Genomic DNA, 27,992 nt, shown 5'->3' on the forward strand with positions numbered 1-27,992 from the left:
TTCAAGCCTCAAATCACCCTTTTAATATAACATTTCTAGTTTGACTGATCATTTTATAAATTATATTTATTTGCAGATTTATTTCATTCAATCTACCCTGTTCATAAAACGGAAGGTGAACACTCACCTATCAATCAAGAAGCATCTGATTACAAGACCCATCTTTCATTTTAATAACCTTATTTGGTTTCCAAAAATAAAAAAGCCAAATGAAAAACAGCACAGGAGACAAATTACAAACACATCAGTAACCAAAACAAACAACGAAAAAAACAAAAGAAAAAACAACAACAACAGTATATGGAAACTCAAGTACATCTGACCATTAAAATCTGAAGACAACGTTCTTCCCGGACTTCAGTAAAACGCGAAGCGCGGAGAAGAAACGTCTTCCCAGCTCCCGAAACGTGGAAACGAAGGAATGCAGATATGACTAATTTAATCATTTTCTCTTTCACAAGCTTCTTATAGTGGCCATATTGTCATTAGTGTCCCCTCATCACTGGAATAACGTCCCAAACTCCGTCATCGAGTCTCACAAAGTCCCACAGCAGGATGTTTTGTTGGAGTGAGGTACAGGGATGAGAAACAGTCCCGTTGTGATATTTCCGGGACACGAGTACTTTGTGTGCAAAGGCCACATGGAGGGAGCGTCACCAGTCGCTGTGGTTCTGGCTCCAGGATTTGGGGCCGAAATGGCCGTTGGTGCCGTTTTCTCCTCTCGGCGAATGACTGCGAGCGCCCGTTTTGAGTCGCTCTTTGGAGGTTGTGTCAGTGTCTTCGTCTGAACTGGTCTCGATGTCGCTGCGGTCGTCTTTGGACACCTGGAACCACATTTGGGTTATTAGCTGTGGCTCTTTTAAGGGTTTAGATGTAGTGTGCATGTATAAAACATTGTTTAATCATCTCATACATTTGAATAGACCAATCAAATGGTCGGTTTTTAATTACATGGGTTCAAAACACTGTCGGTGGCCTTCCTCAAGAGGGCGCTTGGGTGCTTCAAAAGCCTTGAAAGTCCTCAAATCTGAATGTTTTTGTCTAACTGAAGAAGATAAGTCCAAAACAATCCTTAAACCATTTGGTATTCTTCAGATTTAATAAAAGACTACTACATTTTGATTGGTTGAGTAAAATTTCTATGAATTTTCCATTCATTTCCTATGGCGATACTAAGTGTGGCTATTTTGTTCAAGACCATTTCGCCTTTTCTAACGATGTCCATGATTTATTAAGTGTGTCGTATAGTAAGTGCCATAAAAGGCACCAAGTTTCATATCATTAGGGTGAAGCCAAAATGTCTAAAATGCACTCAAAAAATATTTAGGAATTAATTTTTTTTATTTATGTAATTGCATATAAAATGTACACCCATTTATACCATTACACGGTTTTAACACTGACCAAACTGATAGACTTCATGTGACGCATATTTGCCAGTCATACGTAAATGAACCAGGTAAGAGTGCTGTGCTAGAAATGATGGCATAGTTTACTTAAATAACCATATATTCATAATTCTTCGAATCAGCGTAAATTCTTGCAAAATCAATGAAAGTTAAAATATGTCTAGCTTTAATTTTTTTTTTTATAAAAGATTGATTTTCATAATAATAAATGTACAAACCTGGTTATTGTGCATTCAAAACTCATTCATATTATCTGCTTCATTTATGTACCGTATAACTGGCAAATATCCACATGAAATTGATTAGATTATGCTAAAACTGCACAATTAATTTTATATGCGATTCAAATGCATAGATCTTAAATATATGTTGAGTGTGACCGGAAGGGCTAAAACACATATTCTGGGACAACTACCGGAAACAAGTAAAGAAGCAAAACTTACAGCCGAAGAAGATACAGAGAGCGAAAGACTCTAGAGCGAGTGAGTTTAGCAGAAAGAACGAAAGATTTCTATCAGGACAGAAGCAGAAAGACAGGAACAGCCTTCCAGCCAGTGAGAGAAGGAAAAGACAAACCAGTTCTGCAGGAGAGAAAGATAAGAGGAGGAAACGCGTGTAACTACACAGAATCATGTCCTGAAAGAGTGTCTGAGAACGAGGTGATTTCTGCGCACCTTTCCTCTCATGACGGCTTTGAAGGCGATGCGTGCGATGAGGTATGACCAGAGGATGTGCAGAACCTGCAGGACCAGCAGCAAGAAGTTGAAGAGCCACCAGGATGGGTACGGCCCGATGATGTCCCAGCTCTCGAACAGCGTCGTGTTCAGGATCCTGCGACAGGAGAGACACCACAAGAATGGCATGAGAGCTGCTCTATCTCAATACAAAATGAGATTAAACTCTCCACAGTAATCATTTTAACCATTCAACAAAATATCCATAATAAACTCTTACTATTTTGTAGAGCTGCACGATTCTGGATAAATTGAGAATCACTTTTTTGTGTGTGTGTGTTTCAAATAGAATCACGATTCTCCCATGATTCTGAACAGACATCTAAACAAAATAACATGCAATTTACTACAACTTATGATAAAATGTTAATTGCTGCAGTCTTTTTAAAGTTTAATTGATTTGAATGAATTGTTTAAAAAAAAACTAAAATCGGGTCGAGTGAATTATTCAATGACTCACTCAAATACTTCACTTGTTTCATTACTGGATGAATCAGCGTTTTTTGAACGAATCACTTTAATTATTTAATGACTCATTCAAATACTTCACTTGTTTCATTACTGGATGAATCAGCATTTTTTAATTAATCACTTGAATGAATGATTCAATGACTCACTCAAATACTTGTTTCAATACTGGATGAATTAGCATTTTTGAACAAATCACTTGAATGAATGATTCAATGACTCACTCAAATCATTACTTGATGAATCAACATTTTTGAAAAAATCATTTGACTGGATGATACAATGACTCACTTAAATCATTACAGGATGAATCAGCATTTTTGAACAAATCACTTGAATGAATGAATGATTCAATGACTCACTCAAATACTTCACTTGTTTCATTACTGGATGAATCAGCGTTTTTGAATGAATCACTTGAATGAATGATTCAATTACTCACTCAAATCATTACTGGATGAATCAGCGTTTTTGAACGAATCACTTGAATGAATGATTCAATGACACATTTTAAGTCATTTGTTGCCAACTTGTCGGTGTAACGATGTAATTAATACAATCGTTATTTGAAGCACCAAGTTACTTTCAGAAGGATTTGCTCTATTTTGAGCGCAACCGTAGACAATCAGTGTTTATATACAAACTTTTATCCCAGTACTTTCTCAGGGTCAGCAGCAGCGCGAACACAGATCTGAATATTGTGCTGTGATTTTGTCAGATTTAATAGACAGCGGAATCATTTAGGAATGAGATCACGTCCCACACAGGAACATGGTGTCGGCCCAGATCCGGTACACCTGGATTCCACACGGCCCACATCTGGGCCGGATCTGGGCCGACACTATGTTGCTGTCTGGGGTGGGTGCTTGATTTGAGATTGCCATCTTTCAATGATTAATCGTGCAGCTCCACTATTTTGTATACTAATAATATTTATACTAAATCATATCCATACCATATGTTCGAGAGAACAAAATCATTCATCACTTCTTGGAAAATTGGACCAAAGTATCAGTAATGAAAACGGAAGTTGATTCTTGTTTTTTCCCCTAATAGATGACTTGTGTTTACTATTAAGATTATTAATCAAGTATTAATATGCAAGTAGTATTATATAAAGTAATTTGTTTTAGAGATTATTAATATGCAAGTAGTATTATATAAAGTAATTTACAACACTATGAAAAGTTACATTTAAGACAACAATAGTATATAACAGTAATTTCTGGATGTTTTCTCAGACAGCAGGATGTGATGTCCTCTGATTCAGTGTCATGTCTGCAGTGGAGGTCACATGATCTGGATGTGGATCACAGTGTCGGTTCAGTCATCGTGACATCAGAACCCAGACACTGAATCCAGCCGCTCGGGTTTCAACTCTTTGCAGGAGGCCGTCAGCGCAGCTCAAAGACAGCTCATTGGCTTATTAAATGAGCACGCACACACACGCACACACACGCACGCACACACACGCACACGCACACACACTCTTGAATATGTGGTTTACTGGGACTCTCGATAGGCTTAATGGTTTTTATACTGTACAAACTGTATTTTCTATCACCTTACACACATCACAGCATTTTTCATAAAAATAAAAAACCCTAAAAAAAGTAAGTGTGCAAGATTTATGTCTAAAAAAAAAAACAAGGCCAAAATGTCTAAAAATGTCTACAAAAATCCCAAGTCCCATGTCTAATAAAATGCACTAAACCTTATCTTGAATATCTTGAATACTGCTTAGGAGAGGTATTCAAGGCTAAGCGTATCCCATCATGCATTAGGCTCGGGACCTCGCAAAATATTGAGTTAAAAGAATTAGATATTACATATAATTTGATAGTAAAACAAAGTGTTGCACATTTTATTGGTGCAAAAATGAGTAGGGTATGTGCATTTTATCACTTCATTAAAAGTGCCACAATTTTAAAACTGTGTCTTCTGTTAGTTACATAGCGACTACTGAACAAGTTTATTTTAAAATGCAAAGTATTCATAACAAAAAAAAGCTCTTTAAACACTTGAATTTTTCACAAGACTATAAGTGTCCCATCGGGTTATGAAAAGTTACACACAAACACAAACACGCACACAAACACGCTCACTCAGATGATGTGATACTGACCAGAAGGGGAAAATAATCAATCTTGTCCCAAAGAAGATTATCCCAAACACCACAAACAAGAAGTCACATAACCGCTGGTATTTGGCGTAGTTTGCCAGCTTTGCCGCCTACAAGGGGAAACACAACACACAATTATTCATAAAAAGGAAAAAACAACAACATTGAGATTATACATCAATGCTCATTCAAATATCATTTTATGCAGAACTAAATAAAACAATAAAATACTGGTAATTGTGGGAGTTTTTATTTTATTTTTTAAAGTAAACATTGTTAACTAAAACTAAAAAATATTTAAAATCTAGAAATGAAATAAACATGAACTGAAATAAAATTAAACAAGAACAACTTATTTAATTTTAGTTTGTTTATATTAAAATTTCAAATTTTCATTTATTTTAAGTTGAGGTACTACTATTACTAAAACTAAAATAAAAATTTATGAAAACGAAATAACAAAAACATACAACAAAATGAAAATAAAAAATAAAAATGTAACACTAAAATAAAAAAATTAATAAATACTACATTGGTCATCAACTCTCATTGAAATGTTAAATTCTAATGCAAAAATATTAATATAATGCATTATCCCCCGAATATATACATATATAATCATACATTTTAATAAAGCTACTCACACAGCAGTGCTGAATAAAACTACTAGCAACTTTAGGTGCAATTTTACATTAAAATGTAGTTAAAAGTTAATTATTTATGTAGCACTGAAAAAAAAAAAAAAAAAAAAAAATAGTTAAGCAGGTAATTTTGCATGAAGTCCCTCAGTTAAATGCTGGTTTATAAACATAATAAAGAATATCTGTGGCATGTACTCTGGTGAAACAGAACTGCAGGTGCTCTTACCTCTAACAGGAAGTCCGAGGTGTCGTGAACACACATGACCAGACTTCCCACACGCAACATGTTATTCACATACGAGAAGCTGATCAGGCTTATGGTGGCCAGATGATGAATGAACATAATGAGGAAATCCTGCAAGTAACACAAGACATATGTTAAACGCGGCCACTGCCGGCACAATATGAAAATATTATGCAAAATAAATACAAAAAGTGAAACTTCTTTCAGCTTGACAGGTTCCCAGTGTAAACACAAACAGGACCGGCATTATCCAGATTTGTTAAATAAAGAGGAACGCTATATCTGTGTTATGATTGCTCTCTGTATCTTACTATACACATCTCTCGCCACAGAATGGTATTGCTGCGGGCTTTATCTTATACAAATAGACGAGGCACACCCTGAAGACGGTCACCCGAGTGAAACCGAGGGATTGTTTGTCTTTACAAGTGGTTAATGGTGAGACTGACAGATCAACCACAGACAAACAAAAGCCATGTGCGCCTGACAGCTGTTGAGTTTCCTCTCCAATACACAGTCTGAACTAGATCACATGACCAAACTGCTGACGCGAGATTGTGGCGTTACGCGTGTATGCTGACCTTATCAAGCAACATCATATTTCAGATGTTGCAGGAAGTTGGAGGGAGAGAAGTAAATGAAATAATAGGATTAAAACACAATAGTTTGCTTTTTTAAATCGCAAACACTGACCTTTCTTCTGATGTCTGTGAACTGGGAGAACATGAGCGCCCAGTAGAAGGACAGTTCTGTTACATAATAATGATACAGGCCTGAGGACAGCACCTATAGACACACACACACACACACACACACATTATAGAGCAGAAACTTCATCGAAGACACTGTTAATATGTCAGATTTTAATTTTTTGCAATATAAAACTTATCATGAATACAAAGTACATTTATTCCACAAATCCTCATTACGAAATAAAATAAAGGCCATTTTGGGATCTTTAGGATTTTTGTAAATATTATAAAAAAATAAAATAAAAATAAAATAAAGTAATTTTTTGGCTTTATGGTATTTGGTAATGTGAGATTTCTTTCATGACAACCGAGCACATTTACTCCCTAAATCCTCAAAAAAAATCATTTTTCGGCAATATGAATTTTTTTCTTGACTACCATTTCCTCATTATTACAAATACTTTTTTTGCATTCTCCATTGTGATTCTCATTAATGTTATGAAGGCATCTATTTAATAATTATAATACAGTAATGCAATAATTTATATTCTTAATTATGATATCATTTTGAGATGACTTCATTTAAATTTTCATGACACCAATACTTTTAAATATAAACAATTTAAATAATATATCATAACATTGGGGTGAACATGTACTTGTCATGAAAATAATGTCACAATGCAAACAATTTTAACAACCCTAAAAGTACACTTTATTGATGTAAACCTAATACATTTGTTGCATTTGTTGTTGAACAAATCTTCTTGGGTTTCGTGAGGTTTCTTTTATATGCTCTAATATTGTGTACGGTTCACATGATTTGAACATTTCTGGCAAAAGATTCACCGTCAAGATTGATTGAACCCAATCTGGCATCATTTGAAGCATTACCTGATAGGGGTAGTTGTACCAGCATTGTCTCGTATCCCACATCCAGGGAGACTATGAAACACACACACACACAGTTAATAATAATAATGATAATGATAGAAAAAACATAAGTGAGCTGTAGAGCTGAAACTCACCTGCCACAGGAAATGGATCCCGTAAGTAAATATATAAAGATAGAATGTAAACCTCCACCTGCAGAGAAATCACAGCGGCGTCAGATGAAGCGGGTACAGAACACACATCACAGATACTCAAATACATCCACACATACAGAAGGAAACGAGTTTTGCACTCAAAAAGGAAGCATTAAAGGCATAGTTCACCCAAAAATAAAAAATAAATTACCCCATGATGTAGAAGTCATCATAGGTGTATATGACTTTCTTCTTTCAGACGAATACAATCAGTTATATTAAAAAATGTCCTGGCTCTTCCAAGCTTTATAATGGGAATGAATGGGCACCATTTTTTTGAAGTCCATAAAAGTGCATCTATCCATGATAAAAATGCATCATCATAAAAGTGCATCTATCCATCATAAAAGTGCATCTATCCATCATAAAAGTGCATCTGTCCATGATAAAAATGCATCATCATAAAAGTGCATCTATCCAAGATAAAAGTGCATCTGTCCATCATAAGTGCATCTGTCCATCATAAAAGTGCATCTGTCCATCATAAAAGTGCATCTATCCATGATAAAAGTGCATCTATCCATCATAAAAGTGCATCTATCCATCATAAAAGTGCATCTATCCATGATAAAAGTGCATCTATCCATCATAAAAGTGCATCATCATAAAAGTGCATCTATCCATCATAAAAGTGCATCTATCCATGATAAAAATGCATCTATCCATCATAAAAGTGCATCATCATAAAAGTGCATCTATCCATGATAAAAGTGCATCTATCCATCATAAAAGTGCATCATCATAAAAGTGCATCTATCCATCATAAAAGTGCATCTATCCATGATAAAAATGCATCATCATAAAAGTGCATCTATCCATCATAAAAGTGCATCTATCCATGATAAAAATGCATCATCATAAAAGTGCATCTATCCATGATAAAAGTGCATCTGTCCATCATAAGTGCATCTGTCCATCATAAAAGTGCATCTGTCCATCATAAGTGCATCTGTCCATCATAAAAGTGCATCTGTCCATGATAAAAATGCATCATCATAAAAGTGCATCTATCCATGATAAAAGTGCATCTGTCCATCATAAGTGCATCTGTCCATCATAAAAGTGCATCTATCCATGATAAAAGTGCATCTATCCATCATAAAAGTGCATCATCATAAAAGTGCATCTATCCATCATAAAAGTGCATCTATCCATGATAAAAATGCATCATCATAAAAGTGCATCTATCCATCATAAAAGTGCATCTATCCATGATAAAAGTGCATCTGTCCATCATAAAAGTGCATCTATCCATCATAAAAGTGCATCTATCCATCATAAAAGTGCATCATCATAAAAGTGCATCTATCCATGATAAAAGTGCATCTATCCATGATAAAAGTGCATCTATCCATGATAAAAGTGCATCTATCCATCATAAAAGTGCATCATCATAAAAGTGCATCTATCCATGATAAAAGTGCATCTATCCATCATAATAGTGCATCTATCCATGATAAAAGTGCATCTATCCATCATAAAAGTGCATCTGTCCATCATAAAAGTGCATCATCATAAAAGTGCATCTGTCCATCATAAAAGTGCATCTATCCATGATAAAAATGCATCATCATAAAAGTGCATCTATCCATCATAAAAGTGCATCTATCCATGATAAAAGTGCATCTATCCATGATAAAAGTGCATCTATCCATGATAAAAGTGCATCTGTCCATCATAAAAGTGCATCTATCCATGATAAAAGTGCATTTATCCATTATAAAAGTGCATCATCATAAAAGTGCATCTATCCATGATAAAAGTGCATCTATCCATCATAAAAGTGCATCATCATAAAAGTGCATCTATCCATGATAAAAGTGCATCTATCCATCATAAAAGTGCATCTATCCATGATAAAAGTGCATCTATCCATCATAAAAGTGCATCTGTCCATCATAAAAGTGCATCTATCCATGATAAAAGTGCATCTATCCATCATAAAAGTGCATCTGTCCATCATAAAAGTGCATCTGTCCATGATAAAAGTGCATCTGTCCATCATAAAAGTGCATCATCATAAAAGTGCATCTCTCCATCATAAAAGTGCATCTATCCATGATAAAAGTGCATCTGTCCATCATAAAAGTGCATCTGTCCATCATAAAAGTGCATCTATCCATGATAAAAGTGCATCTATCCATCATAAAAATGCATCATCATAAAAGTGCATCTATTCATGATAAAAGTGCATCTATCCATGATAAAAGTGCATCTATCCATCATAAAAGTGCATCTGTCCATAATAAAAGTGCATCTGTCCATCATAAAAGTGCATCTGTCCATCATAAAAGTGCATCATCATAAAAGTGCATCTATCCATCATAAAAGTGCATCTATCCATCATAAAAGTGCATCTGTCCATCATAAAAGTGCATCTGTCCATCATAAAAGTGCATCTATCCATGATAAAAGTGCATCTATCCATCATAAAAGTGCATCATCATAAAAGTGCATCTATCCATCATAAAAGTGCATCTATCCATGATAAAAGTGCATCTATCCATGATAAAAGTGCATCTGTCCATCATAAAAGTGCATCTATCCATGATAAAAGTGCATCTATCCATCATAAAAGTGCATCATCATAAAAGTGCATCTATCCATGATAAAAGTGCATCTATCCATCATAAAAGTGCATCTATCCATGATAAAAGTGCATCTATCCATCATAAAAGTGCATCTGTCCATCATAAAAGTGCATCTATCCATCATAAAAGTGCATCTGTCCATCATAAAAGTGCATCTATCCATGATAAAAGTGCATCTGTCCATCATAAAAGTGCATCATCATAAAAGTGCATCTATCCATGATAAAAGTGCATCTGTCCATCATAAAAGTGCATCATCATAAAAGTGCATCTATCCATGATAAAAGTGCATCTATCCATCATAAAAATGCATCATCATAAAAGTGCATCTATTCATGATAAAAGTGCATCTATCCATGATAAAAGTGCATCTATCCATCATAAAAGTGCATCTGTCCATCATAAAAGTGCATCTGTCCATCATAAAAGTGCATCAGTCCATCATAAAAGTGCATCAGTCCATCATAAAAGTGCATCTATCCATCATAAAAGTGCATCTATCCATCATAAAAGTACATCTATCCATGATAAAAGTGCATCTATCCATGATAAAAGTGCATCTATCCATGATAAAAGTGCATCTCTCCATCATTAAAGTGCATCTCTCCATCATTAAAGTGCATCTCTCCATCATTAAAGTGCATCTCTCCATCATTAAAGTGCTCCACACGGCTCCAGGGGTTAATAAAGGCCTTCTGAAGTGAAGCCATGTGTTGGTGTAAGGAAAATGTCCATATTTAAAAATGTATTGACTAAAATAACTAGCTTCCGGCCAGAGGCCTATGCATCAATTTACGACGAAAGAGTGACAAAGTTGCAAGCTCTTCTGTCTTCTGCAAGAACTAAGTTCAAGTACTTGACACAAGACGTAATGGCGAACGCGGTTGCCCAGCCCTGTTTGAGTCAAAGCTTACGCTACTACTACATCCTACGTCACACATCTTCAAGTGTTAGTCTTGTGGCGTAAGTCGACTTGTGTACGCCGTCTGCCGGAAGCTAGTTATTTTAGTCCATAAAGTTTTAAATATGGATATTTTCCTTACACCAACGCATGGCTTCGCTTCAGAAGGCCTTTATTAAGCCCTCGGAGCCTGTGGAGCACTATAATGATGGATAGATGCACTTTTATGATGGGGAGATGCACTTTTATCATGGATATATGCACTTTTATGATGGAGAGATGCACTTTTATCATGGATAGATGCACTTTTATGATGGATAGATGCACTTTTATCATGGATAGATGCACTTTTATGATGGACAAATGCACTTTTATGATGGGGAGATGCACTTTTATGATGGAGAGATGCACTTTTATGATGGATAGATGCACTTTTATGATGGGGAGATGCACTTTTATGATGGATAGATGCACTTTTATGATGGGGAGATGCACTTTTATCATGGAGAGATGATGGAGAGATGCACTTTTATCATGGAGAGATGATGGAGAGATGCACTTTTATCATGGAGAGATGATGGATAGATGCACTTTTATGGAAATTCATTATAAAGCTTGGAAGAGCCAGGACATTTTTTTATTTAAGACATAAAAAAAAAAAAGATTGTCATATACACCAAGGATGGCTTCAGGGTGAGTAATTCATGGGCTAATTTTCATTTTTGGGTGAACTATCCCTTTAAAGGCATTTTAAAAAATCCAATTACTCTGATCAAGTGTGATGGAGAAACGTGGTGATTTTACTAGTGAATCACAGAGGATGTGGGCGGATATTTGTTTGCCAACAAATGCATTTGATATTGCTAAATAAGAAAATACATCATACAACTCAGTGTACAAAATAAGCATGTGCGCACAATGGTGTCAAACGTGTACAAATTTCCCCAAGTGAAGGACAAAAACTGTCAAACATCAACATTATTCACACATAATTTATGGCATCACTTCTGGTGAAACTATGATGAGACTAGCTCAAGAAGTATTTTCCATTGAAATGTTAACATTTTCCTCACTAATTCCTCACACCCAGCTCCAAGATGAATTATTAGCTTGTGTAGGAATCTAGCTTATACTTAAAACTTAAAGCATGGTGAAGTGCAAATACTGTTGGTAAATTCCTCATCGCTTTCGGTTCATAGGTTTTGGATGGCATATTTTCTTTCATTATATTCTATGTGCTTATGAACTAGCATGCATGTGCACTAGCAGAAATTGAAAACCTACATGCTCTCGCAAAACTTGGTTCTTGTGCTGGGTTTGTCCTGGTTCCGCCGCTGCCGAAACCATCGCTGGACCTTCCGCACGTCCCAGTCCAGCTGTTTAGACAGACCTTCTAAATGCCGCGAGTCCGGCGACTGGAAGACACAAAGAAAAAGGGAGTAAATGTCATTTCCATCATTCTGTTGTGGAAGTGATGCTGGCAGTAATGAAAAAATTTGGAACAAAATGGCTGCTTTTGAATTGCCAAGTTTAATTTCATTGCTAGAATTGTATTTATTTATCCCAAAATCCATACGATTTAATAATATTCTTACACTTTTTGCAATTAACTGACAAAATTGCAACTTGACTGGAAATGACTTGCAGTAAAACTTTTGTTCTCAATGGATATTTATCTTAATTATTTTTTTACACATTTCATGCATTATATCTCAATGCATTATATTATTATATTATAATTACATTATAAGTTCATGCATTATATCTAGTCTTGGTAAACAAGTATACTACCTTTTAATAAAACTTTATGAGGTTAAAAAAAACTTTTTGTCGAAGAAATTAAACAAACATAATTTGTGTAAATGTTTATGTTTAAAATAAAAAATAAAAATGCAAACGCAAAAAGGCTTTGCTAAGTATTTTTGTCTTGTTTCCTGTCCAAATATCAAAAAATTCTTAAATCAAGATGCATTAACTAAACTAGTAAAATGACATAAGATATTATGTCTTCTTTTCTGGGTTAATAAATCAAAATTAAGCGAGTTGTTGCTAGCCTGGTTAAAATCAGACCATTCTCAGTAGTAACTGAGTTATGGTCTGGCAAAGCTTCATTAATAACTCATTTCCAAAGGGGCGTCACCAACGGACGTCGCTCAAATGTCTCTGGGCGCAATTGGATAGACCTAAAACCAATCAGAGCGATCGTCATCGTGTAAAGCCCGCCCCAACGTTTCTGATTGGTGCCGCGATTTCAACGGATTAGAAATGGGCTTGAATGAGCTCTTTGCCAGACTACTTGCAGAGCAAATCTAAATTTGCCGGAAGTTGTCTGGGTTTTCCCAGGCTAAGTTGTTGCTTTAAAAAAGCTAAATTATCTGCCAATAGGGTAGGAAAAATAATCTAGTTTCTGTTTGAACTAAGATAATTTTTTCTTACCCCTTTGGCAGATAATTTTGCTTTTTTAAAGCAACAACTCGCTTAATTTTGATTTATTAACCCAGAAAACAAGACATAATTTCTTATGTCATTTTACTCATCTAGTAAATGCATCTAAGTAAGAAAAGTTTTTTTTTTTTTTTGCAAACATTTCTTGAATTTCTTAATTTCTTAATTGAAATAAACTATTTATTATGGATTTTTACATTGTACACTTTAAAGTCTGGGACAAAAGTAAATAAATACATTTTAGTTTTAATAAAAATCAAAACCTGTGACAAATTGCCTTGAGTTAGTACATACAAATTTCCTAAATCTAAAGACCTACAGAATAACCAGCAAAACGACAAATACAAAATGAGGCCACATACTGACAGCTTTATCTACACTAAAACTATCAGATAAGACGTAAACTCATAACAGAACGCCTCAGCGCTGATAAAGATGATTTACAGCAGTTCGACAGAACGGGTCTTTGAAGTCATTGGTTATTGTTAAGATAAAAGTTACAACTTTACACCCTAATAGAGTCTGTACTCTATTCATCTGTCAGGTAATGCTAAACCTGTTCGAGTTGTATCTATACACGGTTTCTCGGCTAAAGTTGAAGGCCTGCATGATGATATTGTTTTGTTGGTCTCATAAAACACAGGCACAGCAGAGGAGCAGCGGGTTCATCAAAGAGCCAAACCAGGGATAAGACACTGAATAAATGTTTATGATTAAAAACACTTATCATCATATGTGAGCCTGGATCACAAAACCAGTCACATGTCGCACGGGTATATCTGTGGCAATAGCCAACTATACATTGCATGGGTCAAAATTATCGATTTTTCTTTTATGCCAAAAATCATTAGGATATTAAGATCATGTTCCATGAAGATATTTTGTAAATTTCATACCGTAAATATATATAAAAAAATATTTTTGTGAGTGAATGCGGCACAATCATGAACATTAATGCACAACTTTAAAGGAGATTTTCTCAATGTTTAGATTTTTGTTGTACCCTCAGATTCCAGATTTTCAAATAGTTGTATCTCAGCCAAATATTGTCCTATCCTAACAAACTTTCAGCTTTCAGATGATGTATAAATCTCAATTTCAAAAATTGTACCCTTGTGACTGGTTTTGTGGTCCAGGGTCACATATTGCTATTGTCTTATTTAAAAGATTTATGAGTTTGCTTCGGTTTGAGCCAAAACACTTTGGTAAATCACAGTAACGCACCGTGTCTTCTCAAGGCTTATCGCTTTCTTTCCATGACGCTAAAGCATACCTTTGTGATAGATGTAAACACTTTCTCCAGGACGGCGTTGGGCTGAGCTCTCCGACTCGACTCCGTCTGGATCTGAAGGATGGAGGCACATGGACCTGCGATACACCTGCACGGGGAGACGAGAGGAAAAACAGGATCTTATCCATCAGGACAGAATTCATGCGTTTACATGCTGTTGCTACTAATCTAGATTGAGACTCCACTTGGGTGAAGTGTTTTACATTGATCTACTTGTGATGAAACCACATCTAGCTTTAAGCAAATTATAATGATTAAACTACATTTTATTGGACCATGTAGATTTCATGTAGTTCGGTAACACTTTGCTTAAAACCTTTATCTATAATACATTATAAAGGAATATACATCATAATGCATTATCTTTTCACAAGTAATTGTAACAAAAGTTAAAAAGTATAATAAATTATATTCACAGATTCCTTGTTACATCTGACAACTTGTCAAGTTTTACTGGTGTATTATAATGTATATAACAGTGGTTACGATTATTCATGAGACCATACAATGCATTATAAGATGCAATACAAGGCATAATTAATGCATTAAAATACTTTTATAATGCATTATACATAAAGGCTTTAAGTAAAGTGTTAACAACAGTTCCAATACAAACTTGTACAGGTTATATAAATTACGGGTAGGGATGCACTGATTTGAAAAGGTTTTGCAAATACCGATAACCGATAATTCTTTATATTTGAAGCCGATAACCGATATATTGGCCGATAAATCCACATTTTTTGATACATTTTGAGAGCCTGATTACAACAAAAATCTCAGCATTAAAAGCCATGTCTCAAGCACACAGTTATAACGTTCTCATTATAATTTGATGTAGCCTATATGACAGACGTGTGCCGCACACTTCACTGTATTTTCCTTTTTTGAAGAGATTTCAATCATATTTCAAGCAATTCAAAACCATCAGTGTGCATCTGAAGCGTCTCAGATGAAGGAAACAATCCATCATTTATCACCTTTAATATATCGGCCCGATAACATTATAAATCATCATATATCGGCCGATACGGATACTATTGCCGTCATTATTGCTCAAACTTACTTTAGTGATTTGATAACCTTCTAACAAGAAGGATTAAGCTCCAGTGTGTAACTCGTCTTATTCTGTTTCTGTTACAAACATGAGAGATTTCTCACACTGACAATCCAACGGTCAAGTAGAGGCTTGAAAAACACACAACAAAATCCTCCAAAAACGTATAGTTAAAAAGGGCTCAGGTTCCTCCCTGAATTCTCAGCTGAGATTTGTGATCTAGAACATAAACGTTAGAAATGTGGCGAGTCGGGTCTGAAACACATGGTCTTTATCAGCAGCATTTCTGAAGCCGTAGAACAAGACGTTCATTTGACTCATGCAAAATCCAGCTATGTCGCTTAAACTCCACTGAATGCAAAACAAATCACTTTAACTCACTGATTAATGAACGCCAGAAGCTGCTGAGAAAACTGAAGGATGGGAACATTTATGACTGTGGCTTTTCAGATTCATTTAGATCTCTAATCAAGTAAATAAATGAAAACTGTCACTGGATACTGGAAGCACATTTGCATGGCTTGATCCCGAACATCTTACATTGTCAGGTGAGCTTTATCTCACGCTATGAACACATTATTGTCTGTTTAAAGGGGCTTTTGATAAGAACTCAGTAAGAACATGATTTTCTAAGAAACCTGGATAAACAAAAGAGACATTTCGTGTCGGTGATGCAACTAATACCATGTGTGTTTTAGCCATTTATAGTTTGATTTCTTAGAAAACTTTTTCAAAACATTGCACTGTTTCAGCATCCCTAAGATATATAAAAAAAAAAAATTCAACCAATGATGTGAATTTTAGGCGGGAAGAAATGTTTGTCTGACCAATGGAAGACCGGGAAACCTGTTCGAAACAAACATTTTGCGATACTTTTCAGCAAAACTAATGTGACAGAAATAACACACTTTAACAGCAAAAATACCAATAGAGTTTCAACAATTCAGTTCTTTAAATCGGTTTTAAACGGAATTAAACATTTAATTATTTAATTGACTGAATTTCTAAACACAGACAAAAATGTTCACTGAAACGTTAGTAAGTTTTAGTAAAATTGTATGTAGGCACGTTTACTACCATTTGGTGAAATTAACAATTAATAATGTGAAATGTTGTAGTTTTACAATGTACGGTAGTATTGTACAATAAAAAAATAATGAAATGTAGTTCATTCAATAAAAACAATGTGGAAAAAAACATGAATTGATCATTTTTTATTTTACTTTTTACATTGAAAATTGTGAATCTACAATGGCTATTCGGTCAAAAAGATGTTTCCTAAAAATAAAATACTGGCAAATGTATTTATTTACGATTTAACGCCATATTAGCAGCAATGGCTATATTTATGATAATCAACAGCATTTCACTTTTAAAACAAATTAGAATTATGATTACAGTATCACTTCAATACATTGTTTACAACAATTTAACAATTTTGTCTTAAAAAAACAAAACAATCAATATACAAAAACAGACTTATCAATAACAGCAACAGAAATGATAAAACTTACATAGATTATTTCAATTTAATATATGATAGAAATTCTATAATTATCCAGGAGAAACCTTCTTAAAAAGGTCCATTAATAAAATGTTGTCAAATATAATTTAAAAATGGACATTCTATTAAAATATGATGTACACAAGAAATTCTTACACTAATCAGAAACCGGTTTCTCTTTCCATTTCAATAATTATGAATGAGTGACCAATTCGACTTCTCGTATAAACAACCTGGTCATATCCATTTTCAAATTCATAACAATAATTAACTCCTTGATTTAGTACTCATTCGCCTCAGACTTGCTAATATGCATTAGGTCCATTTCAATTGCCATTTATTGTAAATTAAAATGTACAGATTCAATATGGGTTTGAAATACTGGGGGGAAAAACTTGCTGAAAACAGATCAGCATAATATTTAAATAAAACTGTCCATGACAACAAAGTTAATGTGGTCAAAGTCCTTAATATAAAACTTTTAAACTTAATATAAAACATCTCTCAACCAATAATATCAGCAGCTTGATAAATACACAAATTTGAGCAGTTTATTAACCCAGAATTGGCAAATGCTGATGAACTATGTCTCCAGGCATGTTACAAACGACATACTAAACTGTGGAATTTGACACTCAGCGTAAAAAGCAAACTTTACCAATATGTTTTAATTAAAACAGGGAGGAAAGACATTTTTAAGTGTCTCAGAATTGGCATTTCTGGCTTTCACAAGTCTAAGACGCAAACCACGTTGCGTAAAGAGTGTCATTCCCTGTCTGACACATTCACAATCTTCCTCTTTATGACGACAGGGTCAAAGTGACAGATGGGCCTGAACTAAATATTAGCTTGCTGACTGGAGCTTTGCTTAAATCTCAGTTCATCAGACAAACACAAAAGATTTAAACAGTACAATCTCGGGTTAATCTCCGACATCGGCGCTGCCAGTCTCAGCAAAAAAAAAAAATCTCATTCATTAAAGTTAGTAGCCGGACTTGACCTGTCGAGTCACATGTCCGTCTGTGTTTTGTTTCAGGAAAGCGGGTTGCAACTGGTGGGACGTCTGAAGACACAAACCATCAGGTCCGAGAGAACAGACTCCACGTGGGACGAGGGCTTTTCCTAGTGTGAGACAATAGAAAGCCTTGTCGCCGCACACACACACACACACACACACACACACACACACGTGATCTTTTGTTGGGTATATAAAGCCGGATATTTGCACACAACCATCAGTTTAAACTGTGAAAAAAAGAAGGTTTTCCTCAGTATTTGTCCTGTTTACCATTACAAATATCATTACAAATTTACTTGAGATGGAAAATGACTCATGATATTAAGTCTGGTTTACTGAGAAATTCATCAAAATTTAGTTTATACTTGAACCAAGAAAAAATATCAGTAAGTGTGGGAATATAATCTTGTTTTCCTTTTGAATGAAGTAGATTTTAATTTTTTCTTGTTTTAAACAATCTCAACAAGTCATTTTTCTTCTCAAGTAAATGCATCTTAACTGAAGTAGTCCTATATTTAGAGAAAGTCACTTTTTGGAAGTGTGTACTTCTTTAAATAGACTATGAAAGGGAAGTAGAGTGTATTTCCATTCTGGTTACGGTTTATTCCTATCAGATTTGGTTTTGAAGACTTTCTGAAACAGATAAAGACCACCCAACGTCGACCATCAACAAACACCAGCTTTAAAACTCTGATTCAGATGTAAAACAGGATGAAGTGTGAGATCAGTATCAGCTCAACGCCTGATTCATGCAGATTACATCACTGCCGTCTCACACACACATCATTTCTGGCACAGATTTAGCTGATGCTGTCACTGTAGGGTTTCTGAATTGTTCAAGTTTTTGGCAGCTGTGTTTCAGCACCGCATGCAAACTCTCTCCGCGCCGGGACAGACGCCGGGCTAACAGCGTTCGGCATTCTCTCACTAACTCGATTTGCGTGTCTGATAAATGAAACATGACCTGATTATGTCCTGAGGGGGCGGAGACTCGGTCTGTGTGCGACATGACACCACAAAAAGAGACTTTTGATAACTCAATGGCCAATAAAACTACTTGACAGCTCAAGGGTAACGTTAATAAAACACGTAACAAAATCCTGATAATCACATCCACAAGCATTCACTGGTATATAGCCTACTTAAGATAAACAAGGGTACATGTTCACGAGTCACAACCATTAGATTTAATCACAATTCTTTACTAAATGCAGCAGAAAACTACATTTGGGTACAAATACCATTTTGATTCTTTACAAAATGTGTGAATGCACTGAAATTTGATAACGTTGATTTCGTTTTTTAATAAATGATGCCATGCATCATGGAATCATACTTTTGATTACGATTCAGTTCAAGAATCATGAGGTATTTACATGCATCAACTACAGTTCATTTCATTTTCTAAATAATGTGATGCATCAGTGAATCAGAAATTTGGCCACAACTCTATTCAAGTACAATTGACTAAATAGGCCTATACTTAGTACTAAATATAAAAAAAAAAAAAAAAAACCTTTACTTCAGTGGCTGTAAAAAAAAAAAAAAAATCATGCTTTTTCAATAAGGGAAATGCCTTGGTTTAGATAGAGATAAAAAAATAAAAAATGCACGTTGACTCAACTCAGTAGAGTGACAGTCAGAATTGAAAACTGTCAAAAAAAAAAATATATATATAGCAGATCAATATAGCAGAAAAATAACTCATATTTCCTATGTAAACATATAATGCAATGAGATATGCTGATTGTAAGCTGATGCAATGATGTAATCAAACAGCTTGACACATTATGAAGACATTATTTAACTCCGGAAAAACCCATTGACCCACAGCACAACAGTTGTCTGAAGGAGAACTACAGCATTAACTATTCAGTGGCAGACCGAACTCTAGAGGAAAGGATCCTGGAAACGGCTGATGACACATTTCCAGAGCCGTAACCTCTTGAGCAACCGTCTCTGAATGCCAAAAGTCACTCCTGAGGAGTCATTATGATCTTATGTTATCGGCACGACGGTTCAACACATTCCTTTGAGAGAATGAGCCCAAACAAGTGCTGTGTGAATAAGACCTTGTGTGAGAGTGTGTGTGTGTGTGTGTGTGTGTGTGTGTGTGTGTGTGTGTGTGTGTGTGTGTGAGTGTGTGTGTGAGTAATTGCCCTGGAGCAAATGAAGGTTGAATGAATGTTCTGAGTCCTCAGGGAATAAAGAAACTCAAAAAGCATGTACAATCGAGCCAAAAGCACACTTACAAAAAATCTTGGGGATTCATTTATAAATGATATTTTTATAAATAACTTAACACTAGTAATAAAAATCAACCACTAGGACATCAATTCTCATCGCTGAAAAAAAACAAAAAAAACCTCTAAATCATGAAGGTCTCAGGTTTAGATGTTAAACACCCTCTAAGTGTACTGCACCTCCTCAATGTTAAAGCACATCAACACTATCTGTGAGCTGCAGTCACCGCTGATGAATAAATGAAGAGAGAGAGACTGCTGATGTCATCCTGACCGACTGCATGCAAACGTCCTCCTGAAACCAGACCAACCCCCTCTGGACCAACTATGCTAATTGGCCTCCTCGGGGGCTCGGTCGGGCCCGAGACATGAAGACATCGTGAAACATGACAGGGGTGCGGGCGTGCCTGACAACGCTCAAGTTGGCCTGCACAACAAAAGAGGTCCAATTCAATGTAGTATGTTCATGCATGACACTGAATGATTGGCAATCTGCTTCAGAAACCATCAATGCATCAACTGAGTGTTCCTCGAGGGGCGATGCTGAATATTTACAAGCTCCTCTACAAGAATGAGGTCCGGCCGGAGTCTTAAGGCTTGCTAATCCACAAAACGAAGCTTTAGGTCCCCCCTGAAGGTGAATCTAACTACTGAACTACAAAAGGGTGGGATGGGAGAAAAAAAACACCATGAGCGAAACTTGTCAAATGCACATTTTTAACCGTTTAGACGGAACCGGTGTGACCAGACTCCACAGCCACGGAATTTTTTTTTTTTTTTACGTTTTTCAATGCTTTCCGTTCTCACTTAAAAAGTTTTGCGTTTGCTTGCGAAACCTTTACGTTCCAACCGAGAAACTTTCCATTTGTTCGCAAAAGCTTTACACTCCGTCCGAGAAACTTTGCATTTGTTCACAAAACCTTTACGTTCCATCCGAGAAACTTTCCATTTGTTCGCAAAACCTTTACGTTCCGTCCGAGAAACTTTCCATTTGTTCGCAAAACCTTTACGTTCCATCCGAGAAACTTTGCATTTGTTCACAAAACCTTTACGTTCCGTCCGAGAAACTTTGCATTTGTTCACAAAACCTTTACGTTCCATCCGAGAAACTTTGCATTTGTTCACAAAACCTTTACGTTCCGTCCGAGAAACTTTCCGTTTGTTCGCAAAACCTTTACGTTCCATCCGAGAAACTTTGCATTTGTTCGCAAAACCTTTACGTTCCATCCGAGAAACTTTGCATTTGTTCACAAAACCTTTACGTTCCGTCCGAGAAACTTTCCATTTGTTCGCAAAACCTTTACGTTCCATCCGAGAAACTTTGCATTTGTTCACAAAACCTTTACGTTCTGTCCGAGAAACTTTCCATTTGTTCGCAAAACCTTTACGTTCCATCCGAGAAACTTTGCATTTGTTCGCAAAACCTTTACGTTCCATCCGAGAATAGGGCTGTCAACGAATATTCTAAATTCGAATATATATTCGAATAGTTTTAAAAAACAGAAATTCTAACGTGAAAATTAATATTCGAATGTGAATTTCGAATATGGAAAAACACGCCCGCGGAAGCAGAGGCGCGGCTGTCTGCTTTGCGAGTGGGCGCGCGCGCTGCCTGAAGCCTTGTTTATACTTTCGCCTGTCTCCGCAGCGCGAGTCTCCGCAGACTGCGCGCGCACCTCCCCCAAACGGACGAGGCGTTTATACTCGACGCGCTCGCCGTTGTACTATTCTTTGAAACGATAGGGGGCGATTCGCGCTCGTGCGGACGCGTCGAGTATAAACAAGACTTGAGGGACAGGTCACACGAGTCGCACTGTCTAGCACAGCGTCACTGCTGAAAGTTGACAGTGCACTAAAAGACAATGGAATAAATTGCAGTCAGTTTTTCCTTTTTTAATACAAGCACCAATAATGTAAGTAGCCTTTTTCTTTTTTAATAGCACTTTATTTTTTATGAACCTCAGGGTAAAAGTTTTTTGTTGTCACATTTCTCGGAATTGTGTGCGTCATTTTATTTAAAGTTAAACAGAAAAGTTCCATGTTTACCACAGCACAGCTCGCTCGGAGCGTTCAATGTCGGTTCTATACTGTAAAACTTCAATTAATGTTAATACATTTGTTTCAATCACTGAATGAAGCCTGCTATATTTGGGGCAAGAGTCGCGACCTTAAATTGCTTGCACAAAACTCTTGATCAGCACTCAACATGTGCTTATTGTTGTTCATTTAAACCGTTATGAGCAGAGAGAGCGTGAGCGCGAGCTCGGGCGCGAGAGAGAGAGAGAGAGAGAGTGCCTGCGAGTGAGCGAGACTGAGGTCTGCGGTCTTGGCCATTAGTTTATTTACTTGGTTTTGTGTTGGTAATACATTGTCAAATATGTTTAAACTTAAATTAACTACCTATACAAGTTATGTATGTCTCTTTGTATTAATTTGTCCTGTTATTGACGTAATGCGCGTCATTGAAAAAATGCGCAACCAGATGTTCGAATAGTTCGAATTAGGGATGGGCATTCGATTAAATTTTATTAGTCGATCGTCGGGAGAATTAACGATCGACTATCGATTAATCATTAATATTTTTATATTGAAATTTATTATTTCTTTAACTTTTTATAAATTAAAAATGCAATGAAAATACAAAAATACAGTTTGTTTGTCCTCGATGAGATCTTTATTACAAGAAGATCAACTTGTGGCAGTGAAACTGGACGTTCGGTAGACTTGATTCCTGCGGTGCTCTAAACCAGCGGAACCTGCAGCTGCGAGCCGGCGTTCTTAAACAGAGACCCATGGCCACTTCATCCGTTTTCTGTGATCGGATAGCTACCCGCTCGTGAAAAGACCAAATCTAAATGCCCTCCGAAACGCATTCGAGACGGATTTAAATCCTATCGCTCACTTCAGGAGGAGATCTGAGACGCATTCCAGACGAAACTGGACAAGAGTAAATGCATCTGGTTGTTGAAACCACATATGTAAATTTGACTTATCCCAAAAATGATAAGAAATAAACGTGTGAGAGCGTGTTATAGGCTATATGTCATGTTATATCCAGATATGACGACGCTACTTCAACACGCATCACCACAGATGAGCATCTATTCATCAAGCTAACGTGCAAACTATCGCAAATCAAAGTCAAAGTCATTCATCAACACACAATCATCTTCATTAAAAGTAAAGAACCGAAATGATCTTACCAGGGCTGTTGCCGCAATATCTTGTTGCGGTCTTTGATTTAGAAATTTTCGCTGATGATCAATAAAATGCAGCTCATATCAGTTGCATTCGATGACGTGCAACAATTTAAATATGCATATAGCGCGGGAATTCAAGATCGGATTTATATCCGTTTTGCAAAAACACATTTATGTGACCAGGTGTAAATGGAATCGTTTTGATAAATCAGATAGCTATCCGATCTGAGAAAACGCATGAAGTTCCCATAGAACTTCTGCACCAGTCTACTGATTTCTGTTGAGAAAGATAAGCATGTTGACATGATCTGGGATCAGACGCGACCGCAACCTGGTGACAGCCTGTCCAGCCGCCGAAAACACCCGCTCTGAGCAGCCCGGTCTCACCCCAAAACGTCATATACTGACGCGTCTTGACCATGCGTCAACATGAGACGCAGACAGAAGCGCACCAGCAGCGCCTCCTAGCGGTACCCTAACGCATACCTAAACCTACCCATAACCCGAATCGTCACACATGGACGTTATGGGGGTACCCTTTTCGTCGTATGTTGACGCATGGTCAAGACGCGTCAGTATATGACGTTTTGGGGTGAGACTGTCAAGCCGGGGCAGCCGGGGACTGACGTTGCCGGGATGCACAGGTACCTCCGCGCTAAAATGAATTCCATTGCTTCAAGACACACTACGCAACGCAACCTGCATTAGTTTAATCGATAACAAATAAACGTGATCGACGAAATTCTTAACGATCAATTATCGATCGTCGATTAATCATGCCCATCCCTAGTTCGAATATTCGTGTGTTTTTTAGAGGGAATATTCGAACGTCATTTTTGAGCAATTTTGACAGCCCTATCCGAGAAACTTTGCATTTGTTCACAAAACCTTTACGTTCCGTCCGAGAAACTTTCCGTTTGTTCGCAAAACCTTTACGTTCCATCCGAGAAACTTTGCATTTGTTCGCAAAAGCTTTATGTTTCACCCGAGAAACTTTGCGTTCGCTCGTAAAACCTTTGCGTTCCAAACAAGAAACTTTCCATTTGTTCACAAAACCTTTACGTTCCATCCGAGAAACTTTGCATTTGTTCGCAAAAGCTTTATGTTTCACCCGAGAAACTTTGCGTTCACTCGTAAAACCTTTGCGTTCCAAACAAGAAACTTTCCATTTGTTCACAAAACCTTTACGTTCCATCCGAGAACTTTCTGTTTGTTCGCAAAAGCTTACGTTTCACCCGAGAAACTTTGTGTTTGCTCGTAAAACATTTGGATTTCAACCGAGAAACTTTGTGTTCGCTCGTAAAACATTTGGATTTCAACCGAGAAACTTTGCGTTCGCTCACAAAACCTTTGCGTTCACAGATAAATGTTGCATTAATTCACAAAACTTTTCTTTGCAAGCGAATGCAAAGTTTGTCAGGGAACGCAAAACATTTGCGGGAGAACACAAAAGCGTTGATATACAATCATTTCATTCATTAAAATAAAATCTATTTAAACTATATAAAAAAAATAATAAAAATGACAAAAACACAATTAAACACTAAAACTTTAAAATGACAATGAAACCAGAAAATTGAAAAGCAAAAATGTATTCAAAATAGTAATAAAAACAATAATAGCGTCTCTAAAATCACAATGTGTCTTACATGGTAAAACCTTACAACCATAAACACAAAGATATCCAACCGTGACAAAACTGAACCCAAACAAATGTCATGGAAATAATTTACTTTATATACTTCAATCTTATCTTCTGAACTTAAAAACAAACAAAATTAACCTTAAGCACATAGATATTTCAAAGTATCACAGTTATAAGAAGAAACCAACCACACTTGGGCCGATGTCTTGCGTCTGATCTAATTCTGAGGATTAGTTTTGCTTGCTATTTTTAGTGATTCGCCCACAAAACCATGAGCGAAACTTGTCAAATGTACATTTGTAACCGTTTAAACGGAACCGGTGTGACCAGACTTCACAGCCACGAAATACTCTCACCTCAACTGGATCGGTAAGAAAGAGAACGTCTTAAGAAGCTTCTCCTAACAGGTTCCTCGAGATCTTCATTCTTATCATACTTCACGACAACGAACCCTAAGCCACACTAACAAATAAGTTGTCTTTGGACATAATACCCTTAAGCACTATTCAAATACCATGAAACATGAATATATATTGAGAAATATGCTAAACAGTTCCATCTAACACCACAGTGCTTCTTTGTAAGCATATCAGACCCATGCACTTTTTCTCATGCAAACTGGGTTTTAGACGTCAAACGAGATCCCACCCATCGAACTCTGGAATGTTTCTGCTGCCTATTCTTAGTTAACCTTTATTTAACCAGGCAAGTCACTTCAGAACAACAGCATATTCTAGTCCTAAATCCAAAATATTAGTTAAAAACGCTAAATGTGCTTCCAGCAGAAACCCAACAGAAGATAGAGCGACAGTGGATCTTACATAACAGAATCATGTTATGACGCCTGGAGTTTGGTGCAACTTGCATAGTGCCTTTTTTTATGGTAAGTGTGTCTATTAAAGGAGTAGTTCACCCAAAAATTAGGATTTTGTCCTCAATTACTCAAACTCAAGCTGATAAAGTAGTCCGTATGAGTAATGCACTCTTCTATAAGCCACATGATAGCATAGTTTAACGAGCAAAAAATAAATTTACGTCATTATTCGCAAATCACAGGAGTCACTTTAGTGTTGTGTCTCATTTCCAGAGCTTGGTAGCACCAGTCTCCATCCACTTTCATTGTATGGAAAAGAGCAGCGTGAACATTGTAACAAAGCTCTCCTGTCGTGTCCCACATAAGAATAACAAGCATCAAAATGTGTGCTAGAAACATGTGGGTGAGCAAATGATGAGTTCATTTGAGTTCACACGGTTCATTTTTGAGTGCGCTATCCCTTTAAAACCCAGCTTTCCCACAGTGATACACAAACACATGTCATTACCATTCAAGCACGATTGAATTCAAAGCATACTTAAGACACGAACCTGTACTTATTCATACAGCATGTATACAGCACAGGCTCATCTAAAGGTGTGTTGTTCATTTATCATTCATTTCGGACACTACTACCTGATAGTATGTATAGTCCCCTAACAAGCATGAGAGAGAATGAGTTTGTGAAGGTAGGGGTGAAAAAAAACGTTAAAGCAATGAACAATAAATGCAATCCTCTTTTCTGAGTCTCTAGGCCTTAAGCTGGTCAGCTGACAGATGCATCTGGCTGGGAGTTCATGACCAGGGGGCTTGACATGTCTCTCATGTTCAACCAGCCCAAATGGACCAACCAAAACATCTCCATTTAAAAGTTAAGACACGTGCATCCATTACCGCTTACAATATAAGACCTGTGGGAAGAAGCACGTGATGCGAGTTTAACAGACTGAAATATCAGTTGAGTTTAGGATATTTTCCTGATGGTCAAATGACTGCCAAACACACCAAATAAGCTTGCCATCAAACTAAAACCATACCTCTCGAATATGAGCCGCACTGCGAAGATTCCCAAGGCCAGCGGCAGCGCGGAGAGCAAGTGGCCGGCTTTCGGGTACTCCACCCCGGGCGCGGGGTCGGCCAGATCCGCCCAAGTGACATTGTGCGGAAGCCAGAAGCGCTCGTTCCAGAACCAGGCTGAGAGCGCAGCCATGTTAGAGGGAAAACTAGAGATTCGGGAGAGAAGAGGACGTTTAGAAAGAAAGTATGCGGGTGGCAAACGATTCACCGCCCCCTTTCTCCCTCTCTCTCTCTCTCTCTCTCTCTCTCTCTTTCTTTCTCTCTCCCTCTCTCTCTCTTCCTCTACTGTGTTTGGTTGCGTGTTAACGTATTGAAGGTGTTTCCACTCCCGTGATGCGGCTGCACGAGGAAGTGTGCGCGCGGACAGATCTCGCGCACTATACGTAATTTACGTAACTATTACGAGACTAAATGCCCATTAATAATATATATATTACATGTAGTAAAGATATTATTTCTCTAGCGTAGAGTTTTTAGGATATCTTTCTTGTGTTTTGGCCGAAACTAGTAAACGCTCCGAAATCCGAATCGATCTTTTTGAATTGATTCAATTCATGATTTGGTGAATCGTGAAACGGTAAAGTTTCACATATCATCAACGCACTATTTTGATCGAAAAACGAAGAGATAAACAGCAGTGTTTGACGGAACACTTCACTTAAAAAAAATCAGTTCTTTGAAGAGAGCCGCGCGAACGAAGCGATTAGCTAAAATGAATCATTCTTGTCAACCCGTCGTCATGACAACTTCGCCGCTTGTTATTTGGCACCCCATTGTGGACAAAGTCCCTTTAAAACAAGCAAAAACC

General features: G+C 36.7%; 1 protein-coding gene and 1 long non-coding RNA gene across 2 annotated transcripts; one reads left to right on the forward strand and one right to left on the reverse strand.

Annotated features, from left to right (window-relative positions):
- cers5 (ceramide synthase 5) lies at positions 1-27,848 on the reverse strand. The gene is made up of 10 exons (XM_082139237.1): positions 27,145-27,848; positions 14,609-14,714; positions 12,175-12,305; positions 7,339-7,396; positions 7,205-7,255; positions 6,312-6,404; positions 5,601-5,729; positions 4,737-4,843; positions 2,084-2,240; positions 1-824 (listed from the first exon to the last, which is right to left on the reverse strand). Exons 1-10 carry the CDS (start codon positions 27,315-27,317, stop codon positions 654-656), a joined length of 1,176 nt encoding a protein of 391 aa, XP_081995363.1. The 5' UTR covers positions 27,318-27,848; the 3' UTR covers positions 1-653.
- On the forward strand, positions 14,725-21,213 carry LOC309476483. Its single transcript, XR_014198195.1, has 2 exons — positions 14,725-20,308; positions 20,358-21,213. It is a non-coding gene; the product is annotated as an uncharacterized lncRNA (long non-coding RNA).
- Positions 27,849-27,992: the final 144 nt, after the last annotated feature.

Source organism: Leuciscus leuciscus, assembly GCF_965113295.1.
Source record: "Leuciscus leuciscus genome assembly, chromosome: 15".
In the NCBI taxonomy this organism is placed as follows: Eukaryota; Metazoa; Chordata; class Actinopteri; order Cypriniformes; family Leuciscidae; genus Leuciscus; species Leuciscus leuciscus.

What these genes read in the sequence shown, in the direction of transcription:
- cers5 (XM_082139237.1), bottom strand. Translation starts at nt 27,317, where the DNA reads ATGGCTGCGCTCTCAGCCTGGTTCTGGAACGAGCGCTTCTGGCTTCCG. An exon ending in GTGCGGCTCATATTCGAGAG is followed by an intron (nt 14,715 to 27,144) that starts GTATGGTTTTAG and finishes CTCCCCGTGCAG; the next exon opens with GTGTATCGCAGGTCCATGTG. An exon ending in GGATCCATTTCCTGTGGCAG is followed by an intron (nt 7,256 to 7,338) that starts GTGAGTTTCAGC and finishes TGTGTTTCATAG; the next exon opens with TCTCCCTGGATGTGGGATAC.